Source organism: Callospermophilus lateralis, chromosome 5 (assembly GCF_048772815.1).
Source record: "Callospermophilus lateralis isolate mCalLat2 chromosome 5, mCalLat2.hap1, whole genome shotgun sequence".
Taxonomy (NCBI): Eukaryota; Metazoa; Chordata; class Mammalia; order Rodentia; family Sciuridae; genus Callospermophilus; species Callospermophilus lateralis.
The window spans coordinates 142,487,919-142,514,477 of NC_135309.1; the positions used below are offsets into that span (position 1 = coordinate 142,487,919).

Consider the following 26,559-nt stretch of genomic DNA (forward strand, 5'->3'; position numbering starts at 1 on the left):
GTGAGCAGGGACATGCAATAATCCGATTTATGTTTTCAGAAGGCCTCCCTGGTGAGCTGGGGTTGTTGCTCAGTGGTGGCATGCTTGCCTAGCATGCATGGGGCACTGGGTTCGATTCTCAGCACCACATACAAATAAATTTAAAAAATAAATAAATAAAGATCCATCAACAACTAAAAAATATTAAAAAAAAAAAAAAAAAAAAAAGGCCTCCCTGGTTGCTGTACAGGAAAAGAGAAATGCTGGAGGGAGTACTACAGTCCCAAGGAGACATGGAGTTGCCTGTGCTGGGGAGGTGACAGTGAAGGAATACAGGTATAGTTAGATACGGGGTACATTTTGGATACACAGCTGAAAAGGATGGTTACTAGTCAAGATCAGGAAGCTAAAAACAATGAAGGTCAAAGCCTAGAGTTCAGCTGTAGTGGCTGGGGAAAAATGGTGAGCTACTGTGCAGAGGAAGACCAAAGTGCAACATCCCATGGAAACACACAGGAGGTTTATGTTAGCCATTGTGAAGTGCCCACAAAGCTCCCATGTGGTGTGAGCCAGTGAAGAGCTAGGTGTGTTAACCTACTCTTCACGGTTCCATGAGGACAAAACTGGTAGGCTATTCAGTAGAAGCCAGTGTTTAGACAGGACTTGGGCGATAAACTAGATGGCACAACTTGGGGAAAAAATGCAGCTGCAAAAAAGGAGGAGGTCCCAGATTGAGCCAGGAGGCTGTCAAGGTTGAGAGGCGAGAGAAGCAGAGGGAAGCCAGAAAGGGAGAAGGCTGGCCAGGGAGGCAGAGGAAATGGAGGTCAGTGCATTATCCTCCAGCCAGCAGAGCGAGCTCCAAGAAAGAGGTGGTAGGCCAGGATCATATTGCATATTCAGGTCAGATGGGGACAGAACAATCTTTCAGTCACATGAAAGTCACTGGGGCAACTGACAGTCCATCTGTGAAGTGGTGGTAAAAACCTAATTCTGCCTAGAGGCTGAGAAATGGTGTTGTCTGAAGTTAAATATATCAATACCCAAGTATATGCTGAAAGAGAAAACACGGGACGGGGGAAGTACAAGAGGAGGGGACAGAAGGAACAGCGACAGCACCAGAGCCAAGTACAGCACACAGAGGCAGCTCCTGAGCAGAAGTATCTCTGACCCTAACCTTCATCTTCTCCCCAAATTCTATAGCTGACCATCGTGTCTAAACCTATCTGGCTGTCAAGCCCTTGGCTACCAGTCCCACTGCACCCAGGTCTTTCAATAGTAGACCAACCTGTTGACCAACCTCCACTCTGTACCCTGCACACACACCACACACCAGGCTCGATCCTTTCCCTGCTCCCTCTCTCTACCCAGTCCTGCCCATTCTACAGATACTAGGATCCACCACTCCACCTTCATTCCCACAAGATGTAAAGGGTTAGCACTCAGGCTGGGGATGTAGCTCAGTGGAAGAGGGCTTGCCTATCATGCACAAGGCCCTGGGTTCCATTCCCAGCCCAACAACAACAATAAAAAAGTAATAGGTCCATTGACAATTTTTTCTTTTTCTTACCAAGTAAACACTAGACATTAAGTGACATTTTATTTTTTGCTGCCACTTCATCAGCCAAGAATAAATAAAAAGTTCCACAGTAAAATATAAAATGTTGTTTGTTTTTTTGAAATTGTTTAGAAGCTACTCAGTACTGAGATTTTGTACTCTATTAAATGCACCTGAACTCCAAAAGCATCAAGAAATGGGGGCAGTCTTTAACATTAAGATGATGGAACCCCTAAGTCCTCTTGCTAATTTCAAAAAACCTAATGATGTACTGTCCTAAAAGAGAAACAGGCTCCACATCATGAACAACCACAAGAATGGGAAGTTATACTCTGTATATATCTAAAAAGAACAAATTAAAAATATATACTCATGTATCTCTAAAAATAATTTTAAAAGGAAAAAAAGAAACAGGGAGTTTTTAAAAAGAAAAAAATTACAGTAATTCTTTTTCATTAGCCAGCAAAATGAAAATGTGTTTTCTGTAGTAGAGATTTTATTTTCATCCTAATAGTTCAAAGTATTACACAGCAAAATCCAGTTAATATAAAAGCAAGAAACTCTGGCAAGAGGCTGAGGGTTGAGGGGACAAACCACATTTGGACTGTCTTCTGCTCTCTGGAAGAATAATAAGATATCTAGTCCCAGAGTAAGAGCTGCTTGAGAAGTGAGTAAGTGATGTCAGACAGGCAAAGGTTCACCTTGATTTCTTTGATAAACATTTCTGGAGAAAAAACTTATGTCTAGGATCTTAATGGCCACAATCTTAGACTGTTATTCAATTTGTTAAAATACAAGGTCACAGTTCTAAACAGGTTGATTCAATAATGAGTCTGCCGTTCATTAAATAATTTGCCCATACCCAACATGTTTTTCTAACATGTACATTATGATTAAACTCTGGGAAAAAAGCCACAAACCAAAATGGTGATTAAATTCCACTTTAGTTTATTCTTCTACCAGACAACTCCTAACCCACTGGTTTATCTGAAAAAATGGACAGTGAGCAGCTAGTTCTCAAAGCAGAGGCAAATCTTTTGTTCCTTCTTCCATTGTTTGTACTTTGTTTAACCACACAGTTTATACACACTAGCAAGCTTCAAGATGAGATGTCTGCTGAGCAATAAACACCCATTTTTTTCTAAGAACTTCAGGAGTTCTCTGTAACAGTAAGCACTACAAGGTGTCATTTACTCCATGGAAAGCCATCTTGGCATGGGCCAAGTTCCAGGGTGACTGCTGGAGTGAGTGTACAGACAACATTTTCTCTCCTTGAATTTTAGTCATCCAGCATGACTGGTAAGGTAGAGCCACAAGGGACCTTGGAAGTCAGTGAGTGGAACCTTCTACCCAATTCAGGAACTTCTGCTCATTGCATTAATCTAGACACATATGGGGAGAAGTCATAGCCCTACTGCACTTTGAGTCCCACATGAAGGATCTCTTGAGATTTAACTAGAAATGTTTAAATGAGTAAATCCACTGGTGGAATTTATTTACACCAAATGCATTTCTTATTGTATTTTAATGCAAAATACTTATGTATATCTGCCTGAAAATATACAGTCAGCCCTCTATCTATGAGTTCTGCATCTGTAAATTCCACCAACAACAAACTGAAAATAATTCTCCCAAAACTGCATCTCTTCTCATTACCCCATTAGAGTATTAAGTACTATTTACATAGCATTTGTATTATATTAGGTATTAAAAATAATCCAGAGATGATTTAAAGGAGGATGTACATCCAAGGTTACATACCAATACTATGCCATTTTATAGAAGGGACTTGAACCAGTGGATTTCTGGCACCCACAGTGGGTGTGGAAGCTGGAACAAATCCCCCATGAATATCAAGGGATGACACCTATAACTGTTATAGCCTTAAATATACAGACATCAATCAATAGTCCTAATAAACCTCTCTGTTGGCCCAATAGATTTTCATATGTTTTATCTGGTAATGACTCTACCAATTTGAAACAAAACCCAAACCAAGACTGCTTAAGTTTTCTTAAGTTTCCCCTACCACTCTCCTGGCTCCTCCTTCCCAAAGGTCTTACTGATAATGCATGAATATCTTGAATGCCATCAAATGCCTAATCCTGCAGAAACTCTTTTGGTGGTGATATTTCATCACAAATTACATGAGTTAAATGTAACTATACAAATGAGATTCATGTGGTTTCAACAGTGACACTTTTTAAAATTATGGATAGCATATTTGCTTGAGAGGATACCATCATAAAAATTAATTATTTTATGGTTTTGATAGACAGGCTATCAAAATTTATTTATTAATTTTAAGTCTTTGTGCCTTTCTGTAAATTCTAGCTGATACCAAATCAGATTAAACAAGACACTCACTAGCTGTTTAGATCTCTGATGACCATTACCCTGCTTAATGACCCAAAGTCTCTCTTTCTAGGCTATAAGTAAATAGCCTGGAATAAAAGCAATATTGAGAATGACATTCTTTCCTTTAATACTTAATTACTGAGTGCTTGTTTTGAAGAAGGAACTAGTTATAGAAAGGGAGGGAGGACAAAAAAAAAGTAGGACAACAGACCTTCAAACATAATCATAGTACACAAGAAAACATGTACAAATAAGTAAATACCAACAGAACCTGAAGGGCTGTCACGAGGCTGCATGGGATTCCAAAGTGGCTGAAATGACGATCTATATGGGTAATGGACAGCCACAGGGGAAAGAAAGACATGCCTGGAAAAGTGGCCCGGGGCTAGATCATGGAGCTGGAGCTGCTAGGAGGGGTGGCCTAGCCTTTACTTAGCAGGTAGAAGCTATGGAGCTGGTTACAGCTAAGAACTAGAATCAAGGCACCAGAAAGAGCAAGCAAGATGCCTGACCAAAGAGGCAATCTGCATGTGTTCTAGCAGAGGGCAGTCAGTCGTTAATGGTAATGGAGGATGGAAGGACAGGAGAGAGGGTCTAGAAGAGTTCAGTTGAGAGCCCTTCTTCTCGGCCCTCTTGCTTTCCATTTTCCTAATTATATGAGTGTCCAGAAGCAAATTACCCATACAACCTACTAGCTCTCCCTATTTCTTTTGCCTGCAGTGATGATCTAACCACTGATTCTTAGAATTTTAAAATCTGCTTCAAAAATAAACACTTCCAAGGAGCAGAGACCACAGCAACCCATTTTATAACAGCAAGCAAGAAACAAACAGAGGAGAGGGCAAATAGTTTAAAGTCAACTCAATTATTCAGCTCACAGTATAAAACTGACCTCTAATCCCTAAACAACTGCCAGATCTATCCTGAGCCTCTCAGCAGTTTTGTGTGTATGTCCTGCTTTTGATCTTCACTGAAGCACTTAGCAGAGTCCCTCCTATATTAAGTTATTTATGCTTCTAGAATTCTCACCCTACACCTCCTGGTTAGAAGGGGCTTTGTCTTATTTGCCTTTGGATCTTCTAAAATACCTACAAACTGCCTCAAACTAAAAAGACTCTGGATAAATGTCTGTTGAGTTGAATTTGTGAGAAGCTTCTTAAGTCCAGATTCCAGCACTGTCCACAGCTACAAGCTGCTAGTAGCAGCAAATAGCAGCAGATGCTGGTAGTAGAGGCTATGAGGTTCTTTTTAACAGACACCTGGGTCAATTCTGCATCAGCAAAAAACAACATTCTCATGGCAAAAAGCAGCAGAGGCCAGAGTTAAAGGACAAGAGAGTATTTGTTCTCTGATGTCATTTTCAAAATGTTAAAATCAGAAATGACATAATTTCTCAGATATCATCCCCTTTGCCAAGGTAAGAAAGCCCTTTCTTAGTTTCAGTTATGTGAAGCAAGTGCTGTACTATTGAGCCACACCCTCCAGCCCAAAAGCCAACTATGGCTAGGGATGTGGCTTAGTAGTAGAGCACTTGCCTAGCATGTGCAAGGCCCTAGGTTCAGGCCCTAGTACAACAACAACAAAAAAAGGCGCGGGGGGGGGGGGGGAGACAAGCATTACTTTTAATAGAGCAAAAATACATACTGTGAAATGTGAATGATACCATCGAAACATGTAATTTCACTGGGTGTGGTGGTGCATGCTTGGAATCCTAGCGACTCAATAGGCTAAAGTATGAGGATCACAAGTTTGAGGTCCACCTCAGCAACTTAGCAAGACCTTGTCTCAAAAAAATAAACAAGGGAGCTGGGGTTGTGGCTCAGTGGTAGAGTGCTTGCCTAGCAAGTGTGAGGCACTGGGTTCAATCCTCAACATGACATAAAAATAAGTAAAACAAAGGTATTGTGTCCATCTACAACTACAAAAGTAAAAAAATATTTTAAAAAAGTAAATAAAAAGGACTGGGAACATGGCTCAGTGGTTAAGTACTCCAGGGTTCAATCTCTAGTACCAAAAGAAAAAAAAAAGATATAATTTACATACCAACAATTGGGGTGGTATGAGACAAAGATGATTTAAACCCATATTTTCATCATTGAAAAGTATAGTGTGTGTAGCTTTGTTAAAGGGGCGTGCAAGGTCCTCTTAGTAAAATTAGAAGGGATCTGGACACTCTACAATACAGAAGGATAAAAATGAAAATATGGTCATAATGTCCTGACTAAGGGCTCTCTAAGTAGACCTTTTTCTGATCTTAGACTCTGACAAAACACCCTAGTGAGGCATATGTTCAACTTCAAGTCAGAATTTTAAAGTTCCATGCTATCTTGCTTTTCACCTCTTGAGAGGAAAGATCATGACAACCTCAGAAAGAGAGCAACTGGAGGCAAGCCAATTTAAAAAGGAAAGTGGCATACAGGTTAAGCATCCCTCAAACAAACGTCCAAAACTGGTAATGCTCAAAATCCAAAACTTTTCAAGTTTCATAAGTGCTCAAAATAGTTTGGATTTTGGAGAATTTGGATTTTCAAATTAGGGATATTCAAATGATTAAAATCAATGCAAATATTATAAAATAAAATTTTTACAAAGCTCAAATCTGAAATACTTCCTAAGCATTTAAGATAAGGGATTCTTTATCTGTTGAGGAAAAATGCATAAAGGAGACAGTGTGGTCACTGCTAGCAATTCTTTTAGCTGTGGTATTGGCTGAAGCAACTGCCTCAACTATCATTCCTGACCCTCTCTACCTACCTTTAATCTATTTAGTCTGAACACCCACAACCACAGCTATTCAACTCTTCACCTTCCTATTTAAAAAAGGAAAGCTGCCCTCAAGTAATCTCCTCTGTTGGCTTTCAAAATATAACCTGCTCAACTTCACACAAAATTTAATCCTCCTGCTAGCAACCTCAGTCTCTTCCATCAGGCCTTTGATTTCACTCAGTTTTGTAAGGGTACTAATTAGTTGATACAGACCTAGTCCACTTTCTCCCCAGATTCTTCAGGGACTCAAGGCCATCCCAAAGTGAGAATTTTAATATATAAAGATATATTATAAGCCGGGAGTAGTGGAGCACACCTGGAATTCCAGCAGCTCAGGAGGCTGAGGCAGGAGAATTTTGAGTTCAAAGCCAGCCTAAGCAAAAGCAAGACACCAAGCAACTCAGTGAGATCTGTCTCTAAATAAAATACAAAATAGGGACGGGATGTGGCTCAGTGGTCAAGTGCCCCTGAGTTCAACCCCCACTACCCTTCCCCAAAAGATATCTTATAGAAATCAAGAAATAAAATAAGAAAAGCCAACCTATAAAACTTCTCAACTGACTCTGTGAAGACCGTATTACCACAACAATAAAATCAGACAAAAGCTAGATGTGGTGGCACATGCTTATAATCCCAGCAACTTGGGAAGCTGAGGCAGGAGGATCACAAGTTCCAGGCCAGCCTCGGCAACTTAGCAAGACCCTGTCTCAAAATAATAATCTAGGTTTATAATTCATAGGTTAAGCACCCCTGGGATCTGTCCGGAGTACCAAAAAAAAAAAAAAAAAGAAAAAAAAAAGGAGGAGGAAGAAAGACCTCAGAGGAAAGGAGAACTATAAATAATTCCTCTTATTAATGTAGACACAAAAATCCTCAGATAAATATAAACCAATTAAATACAGCACAATATACAAATGATTATACACTATGATCAAGTGAGATTTATCTCAGGAAGGTTAGTTTAATCCCCCAAATCAATTACTATATCAGATGAGTAGAATAAAAAGAAAAAAATGTAAAGTACATGATTATCTCAATACAGAAAAAGCATGTAACAAACCTCAACAACCTTTTGTGATTAAAAACAACAACAACAACAAAAATAACACCAGGGATAGAATGTCTTCAATCTGTTAAAGGGCTTTTGTGAAAAACCCTCAAGAAACATCATTTTCAATAGTGAAAGACTAAATCCACCCCCCTAGGACAAGAAGAAGCCAAGAATCTGCTTTTAATACTTCTGTTCAATGTTGTATTAGAGGCTCTAGCCAGAGCGATTAAAAAGCATCTGACTTCACAAAAAATATTAGAGTAATAAACAAGATGATAAAAGTTACAGGATACAACATCAACATATAAAAATCAAATGTATTTCTGTATGTTCTCTAAAGAAGACTTAAATGGAAAGACATCCCATTTTCCTGGGTCAGAAGACTTAATTTCAAGATAGTAACTGTTCCCATATTGATTTACAGATTCAACCTAATCCTTAAAAAAATCCCATAAGACTTCTTTGTAGAAACTGACAAGATAATCCAATAATTCATGTAAAAAAACCCTAAAAAGAACAAAGTTGGGAAACTTACATATCTTCTACTTTGAAACTTACTTCAAAACTACCACAATCAAAACAGTGTGGAACTGATATCAGGACAGACACACAGATCAATACCTACTTTATGTTAGGCAATGGTTTCTTAGAAAGAACACCAAAAGCATAAGCAACAAAAGAAATAATAGATGAACTAAAACAATAAAACTTCTGTGCTTCAAAGGATATAATTAGGAAAATGAAAAGACAATTCCTAAAATGAGATTATGTGTCTTGTATGTGGAATATATAAAATATTATTATAACTCAATAAAAAATAACCCATTTAAAAATGAGAAAAAGGATCTGAATAAATATTTCTCCACATATGAAAAGATGCTGAACATTATAAGCCATCAAGGAAATGCAAATCAAAATGACCATGAGATAGCACTTTATACCCACTAGGACGGCTAGAATTAAAAAGAGTAATAACAAGTATGGAAAAGATGTGAAAAAATTAGAACACTGAAATACTGCTGCTGGGAATATAAAATGGTATAATCACTTTGAAAAACAGTTTGGCAGTTCCTAAAAGATGAAACAGTTACCATATGACCCAGCAATTCTATTTCTAGGTTTATGTCCAAGAAAAATCAAAGCATATGTTCACACAAAATCCGCCCACAAATTTTCACAGCAACATTATTCATAATAATATCCCTAAATTAGAAAGAACCCAAATGCCCATCAACTGATGAACGGGTAAATAAAATGTGGTGTAACTTTATCATGGGATATTATTTGGCATGAATTTGATACATAACATAGACAAATCTTAAAAACATTATGAGAACTAAAATAAGTCAGCCACAAAAGACCACATATTGTATGACACTGTTTATAGGAAATGTTCAGAGTAGGCAAATGCCCAAGAGACTGAAAGTAAAATGGTGTTTGCCTAGCACTCAGCAGGCTGAGAGGAAACAGGAAGTGACTATTAATGGATAGGGCTTCTTTTTGGAGTGATGAAAATGTCCCAAGATTAGAAAGTAGTCATTGTTGTACAATTTTGTGAACATACAAAAAAACCACTAAACTGTACACTTTAAATGGGTAAATTGTATGTGAATTACTTCTCAATGAATTTTGTTTAAAAATTACTTTACCTTGAAGGAGTTGGATCATCTTGACCAAGGCGTGACATAATATTTATTAAGGTGTTAATTCCTATTTTTAGAAAACATAAATACATAAATACCATTAAAAGTATTCTAGGACCATCATATGGCACACAGAAAATGTTCTTACCCCAACTTGACTTTAAAAGGCTTAATATCTGCATGTCTAAAAGTCTGATAAACAATTACATAAAACACTTGATAAAAAGAAATTTTTCTAAAAAATTCATCTATCTTTATTATAATCCTCTTCCCAAAGTGAACAACATGAAGTCATTAAAAATGGATCAAGAAACACTAGAGAATGAGAAGATAAAAGAATTACTCAGGAAACTCAGGGCCAAAATATGAGAGTAGAGTCTCAGAGTCATCCAAACGAACCTTTTTTCCGCATGTGCATGTGATGAACTTTTCTGTCTCCATATTTGGGCTGCCGAATTCCACAGTTAGACAAAGAATTCCTGGCATGATCAGGATTCATCCCAAAATTTAAATGATGACTTGGATGAGTCATGGCCAGCTAAAATTTCAATGAAATAAGTTCAGTCTTAAAAACTCAGCACAGAAACACCATCGTTAGATCATCCTGAATAAAAGGAGAAAGCTGTCTATCCAGTCAATTTTTTGGGAGGGGGAGAGAGTACTGGGATTAAACTCAAGGATGCTTTATGAGTGAGTCACATCCCAAACTCTTTTTTTTTTTTTTAATTTTGAGATAGGGTCTTGATAAGTTGTTAGAGCCTCATTAAGTTGCCAAGGCTAGCCTCAATCTTGTAATCCTCTTGCTCTAGCCTCCCAAGATGCCTGAGATTACAGGCATACACCACTATGCCCAGCTCTAGTCAGATTTTTAACCTTGATCATTCCATCTTATCTCCTCCAGAATCAAATTTCCAGAACTTAGGCACAAGCCTTCTTCTGAAAAAAAAAAAACCCTAAAAATCCATGCCTTTCAGAGAATTACACACTCAGCACTGGAAAGAAGAGGCAAAAAGAAGGAAGCAATGGAACAGGGCTCAGGATTGAAGGCCGATTTTAGCTTGAGCCTATTTCTGTAGGGAGAACCTCAAATAAGTGTGAGAGGAAGGATTTGAAAGCAGCAAAAGCAACCAGGGTAGAACAAAAATCCTCATCACTCCCACAAGAGAACCTAATGCATCATTATAAATCTGCAAGATAACTTATTTGTATTTTATTAGAGTAGTTCACAGGAGAGCAATTCTTACCTGTAACAGACAACGATCTTGGAAAGTATATCCTATCAACTTGTCTAGGTGCATCAGGCATTGGTGGTAGCGGATATGATGGGTCAAAACAGGCAGCATCATTGCATGCTAGAAAGAAATACTTCAATATGTTTAACCCTATAAAAATGCTTCATTTATTTTACAACAAACAAGAATCATTTCCACATGACAAATTTCATCTTGCAAAATCCTAGAACAGTTTACTGGGTATGTGGCGTCCTGTAGAATCATCCATAGGGGGTGGCATACTGTAGTTATTAAGGGTCTATCTAGTCAGTGGAACCAGAATGCCTGAGTCCAAATCCTGTTCTGTCACTGTGTGACTTGGGGCAAATTACTTTACCTCTCTATCTTAGTTCCCATGGATAGTAAAAGGATTAAAAGAGCAAATACAAAAACCTCAGCCCTTATTCAAGTAGGAGCTGCTCTGGTTCCATTAGTATGCAGCAGGGCAGCCTCAAGTGAGGCACATGCATTTCTGTGCCTCCTGTTTCTAATCACAAAAAAAAATGGATTAGGACTCATTCTTCTTTAGGGTGAAGACAGTTTTGATAATTGAAGGAAAATGACCTTCCCCAGGAAAATGCCCATATATATAGAAACATGCAAAAGTTATACCCAATTTTTATGTGTTCACAACCTAAACCCCATCATTATCTTTTGATAAAAACCTCTGAACCAAATGATCTCCAAAAGCCACTCTAGGTTTAACATTTAATGATCTAACATTCTAAAGACAACTTTTGTAAAACCATCAAATACAGGTAAGGCACCTGAGGACATGGAACTTATATTTTTGCTTCAATCACTTTTCATTTGGCTGAAGATTCCTTATTGGGAGATGATTTCATGAAAGGCATATTTTTTTTCTTTTCTTTAAGAATGTTTCCCTAGAACTCAAGAAAATGAAGGAATCATTCTTATTCATTAGAACCTGGAGGATGGGCACAGCCCACAAAATGACTGACATATGCTTTACATCATTTCAGTCTTCGAAGTATTTTAAGCTGGTATTGTTTAAAAATACATGAAAATAGATTTGCTTGAAACTACAGAAATCAGTTCCCTGTATTATTAACTTATAAAGAAAGACTAGTTCTACCAAATAGGATCTCTAATCAACAGAAAATCTTTCTTACCAGCTCCATTCAATAAATATACATTGAGCACCTCCATGTGCCAGGCCTTACAATATCGGTGGAAGATTAAAAGATGAACGCCCTGTTTTTGCTATCAAGGGCTCCATTATAATCTGAGTTACTGGCATTTGGTCCACTTTGTTTTTATAAGTGCTATATTTAAAAACAACAATATGAACACAAAGTATGCACCCAAAGTATTACACAGTTTTGAGCCATTTAAACTGCAGGAAGCTCAAGGGAGTTGATGTTGACAGCTCAAGATGATGAGCCATGAGAACTATGCAGAGCAACTGCCTTTCTAAAGTACAGACTTGACCTCAAGCTTCTTATTTTTTAATACCTCCTGAGTAATGAATCATTACTTGTCAGGAAAGTAATACTCACTCTAGAATTTAATTGAGTATTAAAAAGTCACTTTACACTTCAAGCCCAAATCTGTCTCATAGGAGGCCTACCCTTCTCTTTCTAGTTCTACCTCTGGAAACAAACAGAACACTTTTGTGGCATGACCCCCTCCACCATCTTACCTTAGCTAACCTAACCCTTATTTCCACCTTGTCTCATATGAAACAACTTTTAGTTCCTTCATCTCTTCCCCTAAACTTGCTCTAAACAGAGCCAGTTTCTCCTTCCAAATAGGTCTCGAGTATCATGGAAAGTTATGTATGATCCACCTCTACCTGGATTCGAGACAATCACGTTTCAGTATTATCTACAAGACTGTTATAATCTCTACTTCATTTTAAAAATTACCAAATCTTTGCAATGTTGAAATAAAATCACTGAGCATCATACTTTCCCTTCAATTAAACAAACAAAAACACTCCTTTGAGAGATTGTGAGAAAATGGTAGCGTAGTTTTCAAACCTCCTTAAATTCTCCCAAGACAGGAGAACAACTACACTAGCAAAACCAAACACCTCTGAAAAACAGCTATGTAAAAACTAGATAAGGAATCCTCACAACGATCAAATAAAAGTGAATGAGAACAGACAGCATGGGGACCTCAGCATTAGCATGAGAGAAAAGAGGGAGAGTAACAGGGCTTCTGACAGCCCTGAGAATGGAAGCATCCCCAAATCAACAGCTAATATTTATTAAAAATGTGACTGAGGGACTGGGGATATAGAGTGCTGGCCTTCCATGCAAAAGGCCCTGAGTTCAATTCCCAACACTACCACACACACACACACACAAAAATGTGACCTAAACTAGAGAGGGCTGTGCACAATCTTATTCACAGGGTGAGAAAAGAGGCAGTTGGACAGTACTGGAGAAGTCTCAGTCCTTTAAACACTCCAAACTAAAAACTAAAGCTCCTTTGCAGGCTAATGCTCTACCATGAACAGAGAGTGCTGGGGGCAGAAGGCATTGAGCAGGAGAGAGACCATAAATGGCAAAGGGAAAAAAAGGTCTAAATAAACACAGGGACAGGTGCCACCTGGAGGCTGCATTTTTAACACTGCAGAAAGAATAGGAGGAGCTCAAGATCCCTGAAAAGCTACCCTGGCTTACACCTCCTTCCTGAAAGTACCAAGAAGTATTCCACTTATTGTACAAAATTTATTTCACTTAAATAACTTAAAGAGCAACAAAAGAGAATCAAGATCAAGTCCAAAGTGAGGAAACATAGTTGGTGAGGAACAGATTCTTTTTCAAAAAATATTCTAATAACGAAGGAAGACAGAATATCTCTTTGGCAAACTGCAATGAATTACTGAACCATCTAAGTAAAAATCCACCAACGGTGACAATGTAACACACAGAGACTACCATTGCTTATGAAAGTCTTGCAAAAACAATGAACTTAAAATCTGACCACTGTTGTTCAACAGAACTCTCTGTGAAGACAGAAATGTTCTACATTTTGCTGTTAAAAAAGGCAGTAGCCACAGGGGTCTACTGAGTGCTCAAAATGTGGCTAGGGCAACTGAGAAAATACCTTTTTAAATTTTCACTTAAATTATTTTAAGTTTAAATAGCCATGTGGCCAGTGGTACTGTCTCAAACTGCAGTTGTAGATCTACCAATTTAAAGGAAAAATAAGGGATGGAAGCAATGTTGAAGGACACCATACAGTTGCAGTCAGCAACACTAGATCAGACTCCAGAACATCTACTCAACACATGAATCATTTTCCTCAAGAAATATTGGCAAGGAGAAAAAAAGTGAAAAATGGAATAAAAATCTACAGATTAAAAAGACATTAACTAGCCTGGTATGGTGGTGCACACCTGTAATTCCAGCTACTCAGGAGGCTGAGACAGGAGGATCACAAACTCAGCAACTTAGCGAGACCCTACCTCAAAATAAATAAAAAAGGGCTGTGGGTATAGGTCAGTGGTAGAGAGCCCTTGGGTTCAATTCCCAGTACTGAAAGAAAAAAAAATTAGCTAATCACAATGCATTATTATTGTTTGAACCTCAATTCAGACCGAAATACACTTAACAGAAAATCAGGAAAATGTGAACAGTAGCTAGTTATCTGTATTATAGATTTGCTGTTGAGAATTTTTGAAGTTGAGTGATAGATATACAGAGTTCATTATACTCTTCTAATTTTGTATGTGTTTAAAAACTTTTCATTAATAAAAAAATAATAATTCTCGGGGCTAGAGATGTAGCTCAGTTGGTAGAGTGCTTGCCTCACATGCATAAGAGCCTGGGTTCAATCCCCAGCACTCACACACACACAAAAAAAATTCTCTATCAGACCTTAGTCATTAAACAAAGTCTTCTTTCCTTCCTTTACAAGTAGCACTAAGTCTCCAATAAAAAAAACAGCTCATGTAGTGCAAAAATCAAAATCCATTTGTTAACTGTTTAAAGCCAGTCACCTCTCAGATGATAATAAAAGGGATATTTCCTTCTTTGTGGTGCTAGGGATCAAACCCAAGGTCTCACACACACTAGGCAAGTGCTCCACCAGTAAGCTATATTCCTAGTCCTTTTTTATTTTGAGTCACAGCCTCACTAAGTTGCCCAAGCTGACCTCAAATTTGTGATGCTCTTGCCTCAGCCTCCCAAGTAGCTGGGATTAAGGCATATACCACCCTACCAAATTAGCTATGTCCATGTACAAACAAACCACAATGAATCCTGCTTTTATAGATATACAGACAGATCTCTATATACATGTAATTATAATATGCTAATTAAATAATAATAATAATGATAATGATAATAAAAGGGATATCAGTAGAGTAGAGCAAGCAGATCAGGAGTTGGGAGGAGGAAAGAAAAGGGAAGATACTGGGAATTAGATGGATCCAATTATTTTATGTTCATGCTTGAATATTGCATAATGAATTCCACTATTATGTATCACTAAAATGCACCAATAAAAGAAAATGTCCTCCCCCCACCACATAATCTAACTTACAAAATTCTTCCTTCAATTTGTTGTCCAGAATCCTTAATCCCTAGAGATGTTTCTTCTCCCTGTGCAGCCATTGTTTGATAAATCACTGAGCAAGAGTTGGTCTGACAACCATGGCAGCCTTCCAACCCATTTCACCTGGTCACTCCAGGAAAACAGCACATTCATCAACTGATTCAAAATGTAGCTCTCTCTCCACTCAAATTAAACACACCAGCACAGCGTGGCTCCTCTTCTCCCAAGCCTCCCTCCTGTTTTCCTCCAGGAGTCAGTGTCCCTAGTTGGACACCAGCCTCACACTGGTGAGATGACCATAAGGCATAGTTCTTTGCCCCTCATGAAGCTGTCTAGTGCTTTCCACAAACCTCCTCCTCAAGACAGCACAGGGCCAGGTGTCTCCTTCCATAGAAGACTCCATTAACCTAAAGTGCAAAACTCTTTCTTCTTTTGCACTACTGGGGATTCAATTTGTTGTCCTCAACATGTATGGTCTCATACATGTTAGATAAATGCTCTTTATGGAACTACAACTTTAGCCCTTTTTATTTTGAGATAAGAGTCTTTGTTGCCTAGGCTGGCCTTCAGCTTATGATCCTTCTGCATGTGTTCTAGAAATCAAATAACAGTTCCAAGGTGCAACTCCTAAGTATTTGGGATTAAAGGTGTGCACCACCACACCAAGCTCCATTATGTGTTCTTAGTACCCTTGTAAAAAATTCCTGTTCTTAAAAGTCAGGTTCTATAGTGGCCTGTTCCTTTTCTTCCTCTTCTGAGTCATCATGCTCCATTTTTTTCCAGTCTCAGATACATGTATATATAGATATATAGATACAGATAGATCTATATATACATGTAATTATAATATACTAATTAAATAATAATAATAATGATAATAAAAGGGATATCAGTAGAGCAAGCAGATCAGGAGCTGGGAGGAAGGAAGAAAAAGGAAGGTACTGGTGAATGAGACCGATCCAGGTTTTGATTTTTTTTTTCTTCCACAATGCCCAGAATTCACTAGCAAACAGCAATACAGAGAAAATCCTTCAATGGTTTCTCTCCAAACTTGGTGACAAGTCTGCATTTGGTTTCCATATAACCACAGGTTACAGCATCTGCCCTGTTCTCATTCCTCTTAACATTGGCTGGGATACCAGGTGGAATAATAACTCTTGCCAACTTCTCTGACTGAGGAAAATGTACTCTTACGTCACTCCACCTTGGATTTATCACAACAGTTTTATCTCCTACAGCAGCCAGACAGCCTCACAAGGTTTTGGCCAGACAACTACTAGCAATTATTACCAATAAAGAGTAAGTTCTATATTGATGAACTACCAAATAGAAGGAGAAAAACAAACAAACAAACAAAGGATTTCTGAGAAGCACTCAGTCTTTCTTCTCTTAAAATTAAGTATAAGCCCATCTATTAACTGGCATCAGGGTTATTCTAAGTATTCAGTGTATAAATTAATTTAACTGCTATTTTTCAAGTCTCTCAGATTCTTATTCTTCATTATACAAAATACTAAATACCTTTGTTCTGAAGGTTTTAAACTGCATTATTCTATGCCATATTATTTGAAGTACACATACACAAAGAAAACATTTATTCTAGGATAAGAAATCAAATAACAGTTCCAAGGTGTAAGCCAATATTACTTGAAAACAATAAAATCATTGTTTGTGCCTCTCTTAAAAAGCTGCCAATTTTATAAATATTTTTTAAACCTCTACAACCAAAATCATGAACAACAACATAAAAACCAAGTAAGCAATAAAAATGTCAACTTGTATAGCTTGTGAGTAGTCACCCACACAATGACTATACAAAGAAGGTTAAGACGACCCTTAGAAATAAGCCTAAAAGCAGCCTGCAAAATATATTCAGTTTTATCTGATTTACACACACACACAAACTAGAGGGAACTATGTTGCCCCTTATTGTTTACCTAAAGAATTTCAATGTAAAAATTGAACCAAAATGTATGGCTACACTCATTAATTTAGAGGCAACTATTATTAATCAATTTGCCCTTATCATTCTCCTCTACATCATTTCTACCTTTCTTTAGCTTTTTGCATTTAATATTAGAACTAGGTTGCTTGACTATAATGAATGAGTTGATGAGTAACACTTCCAAATTCTCTCAAGGTGGCATCTCTACATGTTAACATTTTAAGTTCAGTGCAGGTAATAATTCACTTTCACAACTTCAAGAATATTACAGTGACATTATATTTCATATCAAGATAAACAAATAACTCATCTGTTCACCTAAAGCTGAGAACTACAGAATGCCTCCAAGATGATTTGATGTTGATGTGTAAAAAGCTATTTCAAAGCAGAGAGGCAACTCCCAACCCCACAATGTAATCATTCTTAGATCTTCTCTCTCTCTCTCTCTCTCTCTCTCTCTCTCTCTCTCTCTCTGCAATACTGGGGATGGAACCCAAGACCTCCTACATCCTAGGTAAGTACTATACCACTGAGCTATTGTTAGGGTCTGTAAACAAGTCAGGATGGCGCCTGGCATTTTGCCAGAGGGAGTGGTTTGTGAAGTAACACCAGCGAGCCATTAAGTGTGGAGGTTCCTTATTGGTTGACTGCTGTATCTAGTTTATGTTAATTAAGATAAGCTGTGTGTAATGTATATATACCCCTCCTGTCCTACAATAAACGGCTCCTACTCCTGTTGTATCAATCTACACAAGTTGCTCGTCACCCCCAGGTTATTCTGCTGCAGCTGGACTGCGGCAAGCTATACCTCCATCCCTTACATTTTCTTCTCTTTAGATTATACTGATTTTTTTAGGTAGCTGGCTGGCTCATTTTCATTCCTTTTTATATACAAACTTTCTTTCTTTCTTTTTTTTTTAAACAAACCATAAGTAATTCCTTCTATACATATGAACTCAGAGGCAGCAATTTAGATTCTTTCTTTCTTTCCTTTTTTTTTTTAAAAGAAAGAGAGGGAGGAGAGTTTTCCGTGGACACAACAACTTTATTTTATTTTTATGTGGTGCTGAGGATCGAACCCAGCGCCCCTTGCATGCCAGGCAAGCGCATTACCACTTGAGCCACATCCCCAGCCCAGCAATTTAGATTCTTATCAAGTAATTTAAACATGAGGGTAATCGTATTTAAATGTTAAAAAGACATCTACCAAAAGAAACAAGAAATGGAAGCATGACTTCTAAATAGATGGCAGTTCTCTTTGGAACAGGGGGAGTTCTATAGAGGGAAAATTATTATTAGAACACGAAGTATTCACTTTTGCAGGGGATTAACCAGAATCCATTTTCTCTGACTATTAATCAAGGCAAATGAGTCCTTTTGCCTACCAAACCTGAGGCAGAATATAGAAGACAACACAGAGAGAAAAAAGAGAACCTAATTCTTGAGCTGCCTCTCTACTAGCTGTACAGCCAGTACATCTATGATATTGCTAAAGAATATAAAACTACATTGGAACAGATCATTTAGCATCCCTGTTTTATCAAAAAAAGAATAAAAGGGTTTAATACTTAAAAAAAAAAAAAAAAGTTCAGTGGAATATACTGGCTTAATGACTGCTACATGGAGCAGAGAAATCAAGTAAAATGAGACACTCTCTCCACACCAGCACCCGACATTCATCAGACAGTTTTTTCCTCCCTCCTTTTACAAATTACAGCTCCACAGGGTTTTGTTTGGAAAAAATACTTCAGAGTTAATCAAAAACACAACTATAAAAACCAATAAACGAGGAGGCTCTAAGTTTTCTTGCAATTCTTAATACACCACAGTTTGATGAAACTTTCTCGTTTGTTTGGTGCTGTGAATCAAATGTGCTAGGCCTCAAAATGTGCTAGGTAAGTGCTTCCACCACTGAGCCATGCCCATAGCTCCTAAAATGTTATGATTTCTTAAATAATGAACTCTGATTTACTTATCACTGAGATTACAAAACGCTGGTTTTGTAGAAACACTAACAAATAGAAAAAATGAAGAGGTATGACTTCAAATGGTGCTGGGAAAGAATCAAAGACAGAAAATATTCACTTCTCAAAGGACTGATAGTAAAAAATATTGGTCAATTGAAAAAATAACTGAGAAAATGTTGAATGTAATTGGTTACCACTGTAGATAATTATTCTCAAACTATTTAGCATTGCATCAATAGTAGTTCATCTTAATACAAAAATAGTTAGCTTTGGATATCACTCAGTAAATGAACTGTGTAGCAATACTTTTAATTATTGGATTAAACTGTACTGTTCAATATAATAATTAAATGCCAACATTGATTTTCTTCAAAAAATTCTTTATGATGAAATAAAATCTAAGTTGCCTGAACTTATTACAATGAATGCTACCATCAAAACAGACAAGTGGAAACCTGGGCCTATTTTTCCAAAAGGCTGAACAAAGCAACTTGCATTATCTAACCCAGTCTGCATACTCATTTCCTTTACTGTAATTCTCATGAAGTGCAATGAACAGCTATCTTGAAGATCTTAAGAATATGCTGGTTTTGGGTGATATCTAATCTGGTATAAATCCCACCCATGGGAAAGACAAAGATACTCATTAACGAGTCAGTTACCCATGGCTGAAATATTTCTCTATTGACTTCACCAAAGAGAAAAAAAATACTGTCATTTGGTTCAAATATGAAATGCATACTGATTCTGTTCATTAATGCCCTCAGTTCTCTGCAATATAAATTTAGGTCATTGTTCCAGAAAGTTTGTACACTCCAAAGATCCTGTATGGCTGCTGGATTATCTCTTTTGTACCAGCATCTATATGTGTGCTGCAATTAGGCAGGTGCATTTGAAGGCAGACATAGCTTTATCTAAAGTAAAGAGTCTGAATTACTACATACACTCCTCCCACCTCACCCACACGCACAGACGTACACACACACACACACACACACACACACACACACATAAAAAACAACAACAACAACAACAGAACAGACAACAAAAATAAAACCCAAACAACAGAAAACAATCTACGCTTCCTGTTCCATTTAGCCTGAGGGTAGTGTGTTCCATAGAAACTTTTCAATTAGACAAAATTTCAGTGCCAATGCCTTTTAAAGGAAGAGAGAGATGGGCATAATTGTGTTCTCAGAAGTGTCATCACCTGACAGACATCAGAACGAATGCCAGTTTTCCAGAATCCTTGGCTACTTAGTTCCACAGTTACTTCTCGCCTCATTGTATTCTTCTGTCGTATTTTTTGGAGTGCTTCCTAGAAAAGAACTCATTATGATGAGTAACTTGACAGTTGTAAAGCAATATTAAGCCAAACAGCAAGCATTAGAAAATAAGTTGGATTCACATATTCGATACTATCTTTACAATTCAGTATCATCCCTACATTCAGGTACTCAAACCTCTTTGTGCAAAATTATATTTTATTTGAAATGATGGCTGGGATGTGTGAAGCCAAGTGTATAAGGTGATCCTTCATGGCAACTATATAAGGAAATTTCTAAACCAAATCTACTAATCTGGCACATCCGAACAAAACATGTCCTTTCACTGATAAGAGAAACAAAATGTGGTGTTTGGGATTTGAATTCAGCACGTAAAAATTATATTCATATCAAGCCTTATGTTAAGCATTTCCATCTAAGAAAGACAATCACTTAATCTGCAACCCACAAATTCTAAAAATTGCCTTCTAATTTGCAAACCTCTTTACGTTCCTGCTATAAGAGGACATTTAAAAAAAAGATAAATGATCCAAAATTTCACCTGGGAGACTCAATCAAGAACTGACTCTTCACCTTCAATGCCCTTCAGACAATTAATTATAAGAAATAATTTTATATTTGTATACAAGCAGTTCAATAAAAAAAATCTCATAGTAATTCATAATAAAGAGGAATCACCACAACCTCCACCACTGATTAAGTTCCTACTACAGACCAAACACCATAGGACAGATGTCAAATGGAGCATTTCAGAAGCCCACACACCCACCTTTTTCCTTGGGTGCATTAAAACAGGCACATTTCAGTCAGCCTCTCAGTCTTCAACCCTCCTTTACAAAAAGGCTGACTGGCTCAAGTCACAGTAAGTGACAAAGCCGGAATTCACTTTCCCCAGCCTCCAAGCCTTGCTATTCTACTATCACAGCAGAAAAAACCTCACTGAGACAAAATTCTGTATTGATACTAAATCCATTTATTTTCAAATTTAAACTAAAACATCAATCCTGGAAAACAAGGATACTACTACTTATTGGTGAAGAAATATGGAATGTGGGATATCAAACCTTACAAAACATGTTTACCCTGATAAACCACCAGAATTATAAAAGACTTTTTATGACCCTAAGACCAAGAAATCTCAGTAAGACTCAATGCTGCATAATGTGCACTTTATAATCAAAAATAAAAGGCCGATTTAGCAAACTTTTAAGTTTTTTTCAATTTCTATGAAAGATATATTTGATGGAATGGCAGTGTAGCTCAATGGTACAGCATTTGCTGCATTTGCCTTACTTGTGCAAGGCCCTGGGTTGATCCTCAGCACCACCAAAATTGAAAAAAAAAAAAAAATTATTTCCAAAGGTAGTAACACATTAAGAAACAAATCCTCCACTCTTGGGTACCAGGAGATTTTTTAAAATGATCAATATACTAACGGAGGAGAGAAATAAAGTTTGGTTGTTTAAAAAAGCACTTTTTATATTTTTAACTTTTTCTACAAGTACAATGTAATGCAACAATCTTAAAATAAATGTGAGGTACATCATCATTAATCACCAAGGAATCAGTTTCAATACCAACCTCCCTCTGTGCCAACTTCTGTTTGTCAGTTTGTTTGACTTTGGGACTGTTTGCTAGGAGGTGGCGAAGTTTTACATAACTTTTCCACAATTTCTGGTACCTAAGGAAAAGGACAAGACAGACATCTCAGAGAAGGCAATCTACAGTGAGATAACCAATTATTTTAATAGGCGTGCTCAGTCATAAATCACATTCCTTTGAATATCCTTAATGGCAGCAAACCTTCATTCTAAGGTTTTGGGATTGGAGGGCAGGATGGCAAGTCATCTGGAACCTGGTGATTAAGTTGATTATTGCTTATTTGAGTTGAAAATGAATGTGACTATAAAGATGAATCTCTGGAAACAATTCCAAAGAAGACACACAGAAACACTTTAGTCAATGGAAACATGTCCCCTTTCTTGTTGTTATTACCTTTTTACAAGTGAATGATTATACTTAAATATGAAATATTTCTTTTGTTGGAAGAAAACCCCTTCTTTAATAGGGCTAATCAGCTAAAGAGTATTGGAATAGAGAACCCTGTTCGTGCTGATACCTGAGACACATAACTGTACCCATTTTTCCACTGGAGAGGGAAAAGATAAATGGTATACACCAATTTGTATTTACCATAATCATAATAAATATATTTGTTGTAGCCACATATGTGACAACCTGGATCAGTCTAAAGAATACTGTTTAAAACCTGGGAATGAAGAGAATATGCAGTCCATCAATTCACAGTCCTGCCATCTGAGTTGATGAGAGCCTAATCACATTCTACTAACATTTTTCTGAGAAGAAGGGATTTGCAAAAGATTTTCTGTCATAATGAAACTGCTCCTTTCTTGGCCTGAGCTGGGCTCTCCTTTTTTGATAACATTTTTTTTAGAGAATGGAGGAAAGAAAGAAGTACTTACACAGTGCCTGGTTCACTGCTTCATACTTTTATCCAAAGGGGGAAAAAAAAGAACAAAACCCTTTAGCCTCTTCTAATATATGTCAGCCAGAACTGTATTTATGAATTGAAAATCTCCCATTCCCTTTTCTCCCATCATGAATCCTTTATTTTAAAAAAATTAAGTCAGGAAACTGTTTAACAAGGTAGGAAATCCAAGCACTCCTGAAGAATACAATGGTACTATCTCCACTCCCACACATCCTCATCTTCTACCAGAAAAAGACTAACATGCCAGTTGGAAAAACCCAAATGTGCAAAGTAACAACTCTTAAGTAGGATATCGTGGCTCCTACTTCCAACACAACCCTTGACTCTGCAGGGAGTCTTGAGATCTTAATTAGATGCCCCCCAAAACAGAATTATGCACAAATTCAGCAGTGCTAGGAACCAATATGGTGCTACTTTCCTCTAGAGGGCATTGAAAAAAATAAAAAATGATAACAATTATTATTATAATGACAAATAAAGGAAAAGCTCCTTAAAGTCTAAAACCATACAGGACTCAAGTTGACCAAGATTGCCAAGGATAATCTATTTTCATAATAATTTCTTATAGTCAAATAGTAGAGAAAAAAATCATTCTTCAGGAGCTACCATTTGGTAACCTAAATTTGGAACATGGCTCATTTCAATTCTTGATTTTTAAAACGGAAAATGTCCACTAAAGGGTATTCCTCTGCTAATTCAGCTGTTAGTAGAAGGTGAAAGTGGCTAAGACAAACACCGAGAAATATCTTACTGTGGGTCTCCTGCATAACTCAACTGTGCAGGGCGTATCCCAAAGTGCACGATAATCGGAAAAGTAATCACATCAGGGTTGAACTGCTCACGATCTAGTTGATCGATGCGGACAGAGCTTGGTTTCTAGAGAAAAAAAATCAAAGCCATTTATTCCCATAAGAAGACTTCAAGTATTGACTTTAACCTAAATAGGGAAGGAATTAATCGGATTTTTTTCTAGAAAAGCCTTGTCCCCAAAGGGAAAAATGTCATTTAAAATCCTTTAATCATAGCAGCTATACTATATAAAAACTATAATGTCATCCCTGCAAATGAGTCTATGCCATTTGGTATAATGAACAATGATTTTATCCTTTTTTTGCAGTCCACACAGAAACCTTTAAAAATTAAACTTTTAAAAGGACACCTAGTCAGATATAACTTTTCCTTATCCTCTCCAAGGCACCAGGGAAGGATTCCACGTCACAGTGAAGAGATGTGCTTTAATTTCACATTTCAAATAAATAGCTTATTTTTACACAAACAGTTGTCTCTACTTAAAATATTCCCGCACTAGTCCTCAGTATACCTTGTACATTTCTTTAATTTTATTCCTTTAAATTAGAAGAGCTGTACAACATTTTTGTATTTTTTAAAATATTTTTTAGTTGTCAATGGACCTTTATTTTATTTATTTTAATGTGGTGCTGAGATTTGAACCCAGTGCCTCACACATGCTAGGCAAGCGTTCTACCACTGAGCCACAACCCCAGCCCCATTTTTTGTATTTTAACAACAGCCTAATATGTTTTTTCCCTTCATGTCTAATAAGGAAATAACTGAATGGATGGCTACTTCTAGACCATTTGTGGAAAATCTTTCATCCTAAAAGTTTAAATTTGTGAAAAGATGATAAAAATCATGGAGAATGTGTCTTAGCAACCTCCTTGCTTATAATCAACTCTCAGGGAAGTCCCTAACTAGTAATTCATTTCATGTACAAGATTGTGGAGTCTTTGGCTCAGTTACTTCAGACATTTTGGCTGCAGAATTGATGCACACAGAGGCAAATGAGCTGTATTCTGTCCCATAAGAGTTCCTACAATCAGTCAGTGTCCAGTTTGTGTGGGATGTAGGGGTTGGTTCTAATACTAAAACCAGGAAAATCACCTCACAACTGGGACAAGCTGGTTCCTTACCTACAACTACAGCCCTAACCCAACCCAGCATCTGACAAATACAACTATGTGACAAAGAGGACAGATTTGTGCAGATTCATTCATATTGTTAAAAAACAACTCAAACTTAAGTTTTATTTAAAAAATTTAAATGTCATTTGATAACTGAAATTTCACTTGGTATCTGATCTCAAAATTAAGAGATAAAAAAAAAACTTGTTCACAGAGAAACTAATATCAAATTATTTCAATATCCATTAGCAGTAGAGTAGAAACATGTTACTTAGGTCTAATAATTGCTTTAATTATTGTGTACATCAAAGTGGCAGGCTACATTTTTATAAGAGAAAGTGTACAATTGAAGAATACTATTGAATTATTCATATTTCTATGACTTTAAACATCAGGCTATTGTATCAACAGAATAAACAGTGATTTAAAATATAGTAGCCAGGAGCTGTGGCACACACCTATACTTGCAGCTATTCAGGAGGCTAAGGAAGAAAGATCATTTGAGCCCAGAAGAGTTCAAGACCAGTCTGGGCAACATAGTAAGACCTTGTCTCAAAAAAAAAAAAAAAAAAAAAAAAAAAAAAAAAATCCATAGTATATCCAAATTATGGGGAAGGAGGGAATTAAATAAGTTCTAGACTCTGACCAAACCTTCCACATCTATCATACTATCTTTGTGTAAGAACCAAAAATATTCTCACTAATGACCCAAGTATTCCCTGGCAGAGGTAAAGTGTTCAGGGAATAATTTTTTTTTTTTTTTAAGTTTTACAGCAATGAAGTATTTAATGTGACCATAATGGCTTGAAAAATTTAATAAATTTCCCAAAATTCCTGCCATCGGGAAGTCTTTCAAAGAAAGTACACAGAGGACACAACGTACTGTCATTCTACCTTAACTTCTGAGTAACTTTACACTTCTCATGAGGACGTAATGGAAAGATGTTAACATGATATTAAACTATCTTTACACAAACACTAAAAAATAATTTCAACATGTTCCTAAGCCTAACACCCAAACTTACCTCTCTGAATTTATTACTCATTATTTCCCAATATAAGACACCATGATATTTCACTCTGACTAGTCTGGTTTCCTCACTATCTTCAAAACTGACCTCACACCACCTCAATGATTTACATTAATTGTGCCAATAATTAGTACAGTTTCTTGATTTCTCTGAGACCCCACTGTGGTGCTTATGAAGCCTTCCTGGAAGGCCTGGCCCAGTAACCTCTGATGCAACTACAGACTTTTCTGATTGGCCCACTAACGCAACCATCATCACAGATGTTTTCTACACCTTGAGTTTTCAACTGAGCAAGCATCATATATAATATGAAACCTTCACTAGCACCGGCTCACACAGTGGTCCCTCAACTAAGTAACTAAATGATGATAATTGACACACATAAATGTCATCTATGACATGAACTCAAAAATAAGCAATGGATGATCAGAAGCACCAGGGGATTTTTAAAGCTGCAAAATGCTCCACTGCCTACAGCATAAGGGATGTGGCCAGTCAAGGCCTCCTTGGTTCAAAAAAAAAAAAAAAAAAATCCAGCTGATAACAAGGATTTCAGGAAAACTTAACTATGCCAGAGAAGAAAGCCCAAGGTGATTATGTTCCCAATGTGTCCACTATATAACAACCAAGATAAACGCATGTCTCCTGCCACCATCAACCCCATCCACTAACCCAGCTCTGAAACTGACAAGAAATAAAAATATATGCAGTTGTTTAAATAAAATTTGTAGTCTTAATCACAT

The 26,559-nt window shown here is 37.1% G+C and overlaps 1 protein-coding gene across 4 annotated transcripts in view; it reads right to left on the minus strand.

Annotated features, from left to right (window-relative positions):
* Drosha (drosha ribonuclease III) overlaps positions 1-26,559 on the minus strand; it is a 117,512-nt gene that overhangs the window by 34,509 nt on the left and 56,444 nt on the right. For all 4 annotated transcript variants that reach the window (XM_076857325.1, XM_076857326.1, XM_076857323.1 and 1 more), the window contains 6 exons: positions 23,615-23,739; positions 21,933-22,032; positions 20,276-20,383; positions 10,597-10,704; positions 9,752-9,890; positions 9,359-9,419 (listed from right to left, as the gene is read on the minus strand). In XM_076857325.1, coding sequence (XP_076713440.1) covers positions 9,359-9,419; positions 9,752-9,890; positions 10,597-10,704; positions 20,276-20,383; positions 21,933-22,032; positions 23,615-23,739 — 641 coding nt within the window. The remainder of the gene's footprint in view (positions 1-9,358; positions 9,420-9,751; positions 9,891-10,596; positions 10,705-20,275; positions 20,384-21,932; positions 22,033-23,614; positions 23,740-26,559) is intronic.